This window comes from Aphis gossypii, chromosome 3 (assembly GCF_020184175.1).
Source record: "Aphis gossypii isolate Hap1 chromosome 3, ASM2018417v2, whole genome shotgun sequence".
Classification (NCBI taxonomy): Eukaryota; Metazoa; Arthropoda; class Insecta; order Hemiptera; family Aphididae; genus Aphis; species Aphis gossypii.
The window spans coordinates 49,185,352-49,196,006 of NC_065532.1; the positions used below are offsets into that span (position 1 = coordinate 49,185,352).

The 10,655-nt window shown below is 23.8% G+C and overlaps 1 protein-coding gene across 1 annotated transcript; it reads right to left on the reverse strand.

The window, feature by feature from the left end:
* Positions 1-4,872: 4,872 nt before the first annotated feature.
* LOC114130654 (uncharacterized) lies at positions 4,873-7,001 on the reverse strand. The gene is made up of 4 exons (XM_027995664.2): positions 6,903-7,001; positions 6,640-6,798; positions 5,837-6,004; positions 4,873-5,163 (listed from the first exon to the last, which is right to left on the reverse strand). Exons 1-4 carry the CDS (start codon positions 6,984-6,986, stop codon positions 4,987-4,989), a joined length of 588 nt encoding a protein of 195 aa, XP_027851465.2. The 5' UTR covers positions 6,987-7,001; the 3' UTR covers positions 4,873-4,986.
* Positions 7,002-10,655: the final 3,654 nt, after the last annotated feature.

Consider the following 10,655-nt stretch of genomic DNA (forward strand, 5'->3'; position numbering starts at 1 on the left):
TTCAACAGTAAAATAATAAAAAAATTCTAGTGCTTATTTTGATAACTGTTGTTCTTATGTACACGAATATTGATATATCAAGTATTGATTACAGATCTGTGAAGTCAGTGATCACACAATGTGAAAATGTTACTTCTAAATTTTGTTAAATATGTGTAAGTCATTTGTAAATTGTTGTAAGCACAAACTGAAATTTTATATGTTTAGCCATTTTTAATTATTCACGAATTGAGTTAAAATATAATATTTATATCTGTGTTGCGAAATAATGTAAAATAAAATATGAATAGTAACAATTATTATTTACTTACCTTTTCTTATGATACAAAATATATCATTTTACTCGTTAACAACTGCATCAGAGGATCATCCTATACCTATATAAAATATCTATTTAGTCTCTGGTAAAATGAGTAAAATACAAACACGAGAACAGCTACAATACATTAAACTAATAATATAGATACAAGGTAGAAAATTACAAACGAAAATTGAAAATAGCTTGCCAAAAAAAAAATAATCGGAAATATCAATTAAATAATTATTATAGTGTGCAAATTGTTAAATTATTGTTAAAAGTACCAAACTGATATTCAAAAATTTGATTATGCAATAAAATTAATAATAATATTATTGACGGATACTTGGATTACATAATAAATTATTAGGATTAAATAATACTACATGTTTTATGACTATTGTTTATAACTATTTTTATAATAGAGTACCTACTTACAAATTAAGGCTATCTAATATCTATGCAATCTGAAATCTAGTCTATAAGACTTTAACTGCTTGATATCAATTAAATTAAAATTGACTACACATCTATAATGATAGCATGGTTTTAATAATTGAAAAAAATATACAAGCATGATTTTATTCTTATAATTTGTGAAAGTATATGGAAAGTGAATTGAATTTTTTAATTTTATGAAGAAAATGATTAAATATTAAAATTTAAAGCAACTGTTATTTTATAATTATTTTACGTTTATTTGTGAAGAACTACGATGTAAATTTTAAGATATAATTAGTAATAATCTTATATTTTTATACATATCCCAACATTCAATTATTATTAAATTATTAGTGTACCTAAGTATTTCAAAAGTATCATTAAGTAGAAAATAAAAATAATATACGTTATGATTTATTTTTACGAACTTCATCATAACAATAGAATATTAAGTTATAATATCTGTTAAAAAAAAAAAAAATAAAAATGGGCAATTGTATTAAAAATTAAAACTGATTGAAATTTTTAAACTTTAACAAGTCAAATTAATAATTTTTATGAATTTAATAAACATTATTATGTACCATCCATTTTTGAAAAATCTATTCATTTATTAAATCAAATTTAAATTTTATTTATCATTAAATACACTTACCATTAGAGAATTGTCAAAAGGTATTTCAAATGTCATATTTTCTCTAAATTCGGTTGTAATAGTTGACTTTTTACTCAAATATATATTAAACATCAACGGTAGATCTTTTGATTCCTCTACACATTGATAAACTGCTGTTATTATCATTCTATATTCTCCCTATTACAATATACAATACATGTAACACTTGAAACTTATTAAACAAATTTTCAATAACAAAAATATATTTTTTTAATAATGCAAGAATTTATAATACTACCAATGGTAAATTAGGCATACATTTTGTTTGCGCTTTTGAAATAGTTAAGAAACCCACAATCACAAAAAATTTAAATAAAATCATTTTGATATTTTACGACCTGTTTATATAAAACTAACAACCAAAGTAAGTTTTAATAATCTATAATGAAATCAATTTATTGTGTATACTGTATATAATTATTGCTATTAAACTTTTAACGTGGATATAATTTAGTATACGTTTACCTTAAATTTTTCATTGTACTATCAACGTATAAAAATATAATAGGACTTGGTAATATTATATAATTTTTTTCACACTACTGAAAACATAAAAAAAAAAAATTTATAATAAGTAATACAAAATACTTTAAAGCACAATACAACTTACTTATACCTACATCAATCTGATTCTCTCTAATCATCCTCCATTATTTCACTTTATTTAATGATTTTATCATATAAATATTATTATTGTAATTAAAGGTATATTAAACTTTTATATAATTTCTGAGTGGTACTACACATCTGAGTTGAAATTATTATCGATTTTATCCATGTCTTATAAACTAATAAAAAATTAGTGTTACATAATATTAATAATTATTATACTTAAAATTTTTTAAATTTTACAAGTAATTTCGAACCATATACGTAATTTTATAATAGTGAGATATTAAAATACCTCAATACCATTCCATTGTAGTTAGAATAATCAATTTAATTGCATTTAACATCTATAATGACGTCTTGCTTTCGAAAAGATTAGATTTCAACACAATTAGTTTATTTAATTTTTTTTAAAAATTCATATCACATTTATAGTTATTTTGAAGGGGCTAATTTTTGTTTATGTTTTCATCTTGGATAAGTGCACGTTTTTCGGCCTTAATTAATTTTTTTTTTTTGTTTTTATATGTTATGTTTTATTGATTTTTTTCATGGTTAATTTTAATATCACAAAACTTACATAGTAATACACATGCATCAGTTGCAAAGAATTTTAACCAAATAAGTGAACAATATTTTTAAGATGAATTGAAACTGATTTTTTTTCTTTAAGCATTGTAAAACAATATAATATGATAGTACAAAACTACAAAATTTGGTTTTTGAGTGCACAAAATGGAGGTTACCCATTTGTGTCAAAAAAAAAAAATTCGTTTTGGGTAATATAGTAGATATGTAATATGATATACACAAGGGGCCTTATGCCTTGTATGAAAGCCAAATCAGCAGAATTCTTCCTTACACTAAAAAAATGCCGAAGAATATAATCACTTATCTGAAATAAATATTAAATTTAAGTCGTTTACTTCCTCCTGGTCGTCGAAGGGTTCTTAAGGTCGTGTATTTGAGAATATGATCAAGTACAATATATATAGAATACCTATATATATATGGATAAATTATAATATTACTAGATATATGAAGTATATTAATATCATAGATCTTACCTGACTCACAGTAGTATATTATACATGTTTTAACCCGTTCAGTTCATCTTGGCAATTGGCGACCGTTACGATTACTATTAATTTATGATGTACCAACCATGATGGTAGTTTGTGACGTCAGCCGATGGCTAAGATGGACTGGACGGATTATATGCAGTGATATAGTAAGGTGACACAAATAAAAAAATCCACTGAACACGTGAATTCACATAAATACAGCACGTATGCACAGACGAGAAAGTCGACGTAACCACGCCAATCAGAGTCGCCCCATCAAAGTCCAAACCCTTGTTTAGGGATACACACAAACAAATCACACGTGTTGCGACCTATTGTGAAAAACACGTAAGAGTTTCTATGTAACCTTACAATGTAAATCGTCTCTTTTAACAATGGTAAATCGTAAATGATGTGTATTACAGAAATTAACAGTTAGCTGCGAGAGACAACTTGACCGTTATTTCATTATCGTATACTGCTATATAATTATGATATGTCAGCATACCATTACAAATAATAGATACGGTTATATATTTGAGAAATTCTTCCAGTTGACATCATGCATGAGTGACGACCTCAAATTATGGGTAATTGTACTTTACATTGTAGGTATATCTAGTTTACTTTTATTATCATACATGGAAAAAATAAAATTATAATATAATAGCTTTGATATAATTTTTAGTGAACTGTATTTTCATAATGTCTATGTAAATTGTACACTATTCAGCCTTGTCCAGTTTTAGGTTTGATTATATTAGTTAAAATCGCAAGAAACTCAAAATATAATATATGTCTATATAGCGAAATAATGTAAAATAAAGTGTTAAATAGTAATAAATATTACTTCATTACTTTGTATTATATGATACAAAATATATCGTTTTACTCGTTAACAGTTGCGTCAGCGATCAGCCTCTATATAAAATATAAAATATCTATTTACTACTATAAAGTAATAAGTAATTCTCTAGTAAAATGAGTAAAATACAGACATATAAGAACAGCTACAACATATTAAACTAATATTAAAGCTACAAAGTAGAAAACTACAGACGAAAATTGATTTAAAATAAGTTAAATTAGAGGTTTACTGTACCGACCCCATAATTTGAACAAGAAAAATTGATCAAAACTTAAAAGTACAGATTTTTTTATATAGTTGTTATTCAAAAACAAATCACTGTAAATACTTGAAATTTTCACCAAATGTTTATTTTAGTATTATCTGTACGTTGTTAAATTGCATGGCTTTTTTGAGCTATTTAAAGACAACTAGGCAACCAAACCTACACTATGACCGAGGTCATTCGATACCTATAACTGTAAAGCAGAGAGACATCCACTTTATACTCACTAAGTACTTGACCACCCATTTTTTTGGTTAATATTTTTTCAACACAAATTATATAACACTTAAAAATTATGAAGACGAGTTCCAAATAAAGTAATTCTACTTATTAAACATTTTGATCCATATTCAGACTGTCGTGTCTGAAGATGGCATTAAAATATAACAGATTTTGGGTTAGGTCTATTTCAATGTAATACTGATATAAAAAAAAATATTTAGTTCGATTTTGTAAATTATGATAACTTTTAATGCACAGTAGTATTAATTAAGACTGTAAAAAAAAAAACAAGACTAGACAATTTTTTATTTTCAAAATATCACTAATATTCAAAAAGTATATTTCACGCTGGTCATTGTACAAATATGATGTTAATTGTTGAATAATAGATTTTTATTAAGTTAGGTTAGGTAATAGTTTTAATAAAAATATGAAACAAATGACTGTATAGACTAGCGTGGATGATGAGTGTTGAGACTTTTTCCAAAAGAATGTGTAACTGTATGTTTGAACTTATATTTGTATAGTATATTTCAGAGTCATTTATAAAGTCGATTCCCATGGCCGTGCAAAGCTTAACTCAGCAGTTATACAACCGACTACTTTATTATATTTGTTTTTTATTTTACCTACATATTTATATTTTCCATAAAAATACACTTTAGGAAAATTGTTGTCATTTAAAAGTGCTGTGTCGTATCCCGAGATTTGATAAATACCCTGCAAATATTCAAAAATAATGTTAATAATGCACTAATACGTCAGTCATACATGTAAATTATTTAAGTATTCATTTTATTTACAGTTAAACACATAAAAAATATGTCTATTTCTTTTTATAAATGTATATAATACTAAAATCATTTGGTTTAAATGTATAAAAGAATTTTGTATACATAATATTTGTTTGCATATTTTCATTTATTGTATGTTTGACATGGTTTATATTAAATTTTTATACTTCTATAAAACTATTATTAAAATTCCTTACTGGAAAATATAGAGAAAAATAAATCTGAACCTATCAAATAACTATCAAGGTTATACAAATAGCATTCTACGTATCTAACTTGTAATGAAACAGTTTCATGTATATTACGTAACTTGCTCTTATCCCTGCCATTTGTTATAAAGCCATTGTCATTTTTTTTATTAATATTATTCAACATTCAAGCCATGTATGATGCATAAACTAATTGATATTAAATGCTCCTTGTATTTCGGTTAATATTTCTATTCATTTTATCAGGAATAACTACATGTAATAATTTCAGTGTATCGTATTAATCTGTGTTCAATATTCATATTATAATGATGACACTACATAAACCATAACTATACATACAATTATATAATATATAGTATATACATATAAATAAATATTAAATATTACCATTGGTAGTGGGCAGTTTGTAGTTGTTGAATTGACAGTCTTTAAAAATGAATACCATGCATTTCCCAGGATACTTTTAGCTTTAGAACAGGCATTCTTAGTGACATAAATTAGAGAGTTTGGTTTCCAACCTCCAGTTAAACTCCAAGAAGCGAAGTTTGTATCTAACTAGATACACAGAAATTTAAAATAGATTGAATATTTTATTACTATAAAAATTTTAAAATCGTTGTTGTTAATGTTGAAAATAGTTCGATAATAATACAAAATTAAAAATACCTATTAAATAATAATATTATGGTGTTGTGCAGATTGTCAAATACTTTTTAGTGGTACAGTGATATTCAAAAATATAGTTATGCAATGAATTTTATACAATTATAAACGTATAATTAGGTAACCCAATTATTATTATTAGTATTAAATTATTTATTACTATTTTTATACTAAAGTACATAACAATTAAGGCTATCAATGGAGTTTAAATTCTATTCAATAAGACTACAAAAACTTGAAATCAATTAAATTGAATATAATATTATAAACCATAAATCTATAATAATATCATGGTTTTAATAATTGGAAAATATATATAAACATGATTTTAGTCAATAATATAAAATTAAAAATCTATTTATAATTTATTAAACAACCTTAATTTAGATTTTTAAATTTTACAAATAAAATTAAAAATTATTATGAATTTAATGAACAATACTATAACCATACACTTTGGAAAAATCTATTCTTTCTTTGAGTCAAATTTAAACTTTTTAACTTCATATTATTTTAATTATACTTACTGTTAGAGAATCGTCAAAAAGTATCTCCAATGACAAATTCCCTCTAACTTCGGTTGTATTAGATGACTTTTTACTCAAATATAAATTAGCCTTCAATGGTAGATTTTTTGGTTGATCTTCACATTGATTAACTGCTGATGCTAAAATTCTATATTCACCCTATAAAAATACAATTTATGTACCACTTGACATTTATTAAACAAATTTTTAATAACAAAAAATATATATTTTTCTTAATAATAAAGGCATTTTTTTTTTTTTACCAAAGGTAAATTAGGCATAAATGTTGTTAGCGCTTTGGAGATGGCTAAGACACCCAAAATCACATACAATTTAAATAAAATCATTCTGGTATTTGACGATCTATTTACATAAAACTAACATTTAAAGTGAGGTTTAGTAATCTAGAATGAAATTAATATATTTATTGTGTATTGTGTATAAGTATAACTAATGCTATTACCTTTTAAACTGGATTTAATTTTGTATACATTTACATTAAAACTTTCATTATACTATCATGCTATTTCATTTTACTAGGTACAAAGTACGTAAAATATTACAATAGGACTTTGTATTATCATGGCCGTAATATATTTTTTTTCACACTAATGATACTACAATATTTATAATAGTTATACTACCTATACATCAATCCGATACTAGCTGTAATCATCATCCATTATTTATCTTTATATATAATGATTTTATCATAGATTTCATTATTTTTACTGTTGGTATACCTATCACGTTTTAATATAATTCCAATTATCTTTATAGACTTTTAAGTTATATTAAATACAAACCGCACAGAAAAAGAGTATTACCTACTTACCCACCTTTTTATTTGCATTATTAAAATATAATATATGCATCATATTCGACACAAAGATTTATTTTGAAATAGTTTTAAAACTAAATAATTCTTCATTTAATTATCATTAAAATATCATTATACAATTTAAAAATAATTTACAACTCAATTTTTCATGAATTGAAACCTGAAAGAAGTATAAACTACACTAGTTATCTCAGTGAAGTCTAGTAATCTGTTTGCAAATTTTGATTTTAATAAAAATAAAAATTCATAACTATAAATACAATTAATTTTGTTAAACATTATACATTGTCGAATGAGTTGAAAATCTTGCCCAGGATGATTAGAAATCGGGAATCTGCAAAAAAAGTCAATTCCTTGCAAACAACTTTGCAACGTCACTTATTCAGTGCTTTTTTGTACGTAAAAAAATTAATGAAGATAAATCATGGTAATTAAGTGTCTATCATAGAACTTAAAAGTAATCTGTGACCCTAGTGAATAAATTATTATGAATAAAAACTAATAAAGATAATTCTGAGTTATTAATTAAATACATAAAATCTTCACTCATAAATAAAAAATTGATTGTATTGGAACCAAGACAAAATATCTTGATCAATAAGATCTAATGAAACGTATATTGCCAAAATAATATTAACTAAGAATAATTTAAAAATGTTTACGTTTAATTGAATCTTTTCCAAATTGTCTTCAAATGTATTTTTATAATCATTTATTTTATTTTATAAATGTAAATGAAAAAAAAAAGTTCAACAAATAAAAAATAAAACTTTTAAATATATTTTTGCAATTTTGCAAAAATAAAAATAATTATTTTATTATTGGTTGAAATAATTTATAACACGAAAATTCAATAGTATTGAATAAAATATTATGATATGTATGTATTCTGCCCCTCCCTTCTCCCCCTATATTTATAAACATTTTTATAAACAATTATTTTAATTACGTTTATATTATAATAATGTTAACAATATTAAACATTTAATGACCTATTAACTCATACGATTGATACACCTAAAAAAATAGTAATACCTGAATATTTTCACTATTATTCTTAAAATGAAACTTTTATTCTAACCTAACACAACTTATAAGATAACATTTATCTTGGAAATCCAAGCCAATCAGAAATGTATTTAATTTTTCACTTTTTTCTCCTATAAACAATGGCAATTTAAAAAACTATTGTATGTTTCAAGTTTCTACGACTGGTGATTTTGAACTATTACAAAACTCTAAAATTATTTAATAATAAATCATTATTTTATGGGTAAATTTTTGATTAAATTTTTTGTTTAAACTTCAGATAAAATTCTTAAATTGACCAATGCTCAAATTTTTTTATAATTATTGTAAGCCAAACTTATAGAAAATCTTGTATTAAATTTCCAATTCTTAACTACTTATACAAATTAATTTATAAATTTTTAACTAAAAAATAATTTGCAAATATTCATGATTAAGATATTTTAACTTTAAACACAACACTAATATAAACATTTGGTGAAAATTTCAAGTATTTACTTCAAGTATAGTGAGTAGTATAAGTAATTCGTTTTTGAGTCACAACTATATAAAAAAATCGATTTTGTCGAAAACTGGTTTTGCGTAAAAATTCCCGTTTTTCCGACACTTTTTTTTAAGGGTTTTCCCGTTTTTTTTAAGTTACTAGAAACTTCTTACTTTTGACCACTATAATGCACTAAAGATATTTAATTTACCATCGGAAACCATACCTGAAGTTTTAAATTAAAGTATTATTTCGACAAGTTATGGTTTAGGTATACTGACACAAAAATAAACACATATTATTGTAAAATCAATACATTCATCACCAGAGGCGCATTTGGGATTTTTCTGCCCTAGGTACACATTTTCTTTTTTTTACAATTGTATAAATCAGTTTAAAAATAAAACCTTCCAGTTAAATTTACTTCTCCCCCCCCCAAAAAAAAAAGTGCTACGCCACTGTTCATCACTCCGTTCATAATCTAATATATATAAATAAAATTATATACAATCGAGTATTATTTATAAATTAAAAAATCTAATTTATTTGAATTTTTTTCTTTTTTTTTTAAGTTCCTATACACTGAATGTTATACAACACATTGTTTTATCACTCTTTATCCCCTTAAAAATATTTATCACCGATACTTGTCTGCAAATTATATTACATGCATTATGTGTTTGAGATTGATTATTGTACCTAATTAGAAATGGTGTCAAGATCATTAACAATTAAAATGTTAAGAATAATAAATATGCCTAAGAATTTGATAGGTAGGTATATCTTAAGAACGAGGATATAATTTATAAACATTTTAAAAATTGTCTATATAATATAGAATTAATATTTTATTTAACGATTTTACGTTATAAATAGTTAGATACTTACTTACCTAAATAAAAACATATTATTAAACTATAGTTCGGTTTTTAATTTCTTAACCAATAAGAAACAATTCCAATCAATTAATTGTATTATCACATAAAAATACAAAAAAAATATAGACATAAATTCTAACTAAAATAAATAAAATTTAAAATTTATACTCATTCGAGGTATTTATTTTACGTAGGTAAATGTTTTTTATAGTCATACACAAATGCATTGCTAAATAGCCTAAATATAGCTAAATATAGCCAAATTTGTTTTTATAATCACCAACTTTAAATTAAATTAAATGTTTATCATTTACTTATTGGGTTATAGAATATTTAATTTGGCATGCAATTAGTAAATAAAATGATAGATGAAACAATATTATTGATAAACTTTAATCGTACTTATTACAAAATGCAATCCTTGGTATTTATCTAGTAATATTTTAATATGATAATATTGAAAGTTGACGTCTTCAGTTTTTAGCTATCTCGATTAATTTTTTCTTAAGTACATAACTATAACGAATGTCTCTACGGCATTATTGTTCTACATCAATAGACCTCCTATTTTGATAGGTCACACAATTTTCTATTTTTAGTCGATATAACAGCTTGGCGAACAATTGGAAAAAAATCACCCACTACTTATTTTGAGGGTTTTAAGAGTAAAAATACATTTCTCGCTTCGCTCAGATCATACAATAAAATACACTATAAAATCTATGACTGCTCTTAAACTACATACTATTTGAGTTACATCATAAATAGTAAACTCTAAAATGTC

Coding starts and splice junctions, on each gene's coding strand:
- LOC114130654 (XM_027995664.2), bottom strand. CDS start 6,986: ATGATTTTATTTAAATTGTATGTGATTTTGGGTGTCTTAGCCATCTCC. Junction 6,799..6,902: donor TTATGCCTAATTTACCTTTG/GTAAAAAAAAAA, acceptor GTATTTTTATAG/GGTGAATATAGAATTTTAGC. Junction 6,005..6,639: donor TTTTTGACGATTCTCTAACA/GTAAGTATAATT, acceptor CTGTGTATCTAG/TTAGATACAAACTTCGCTTC.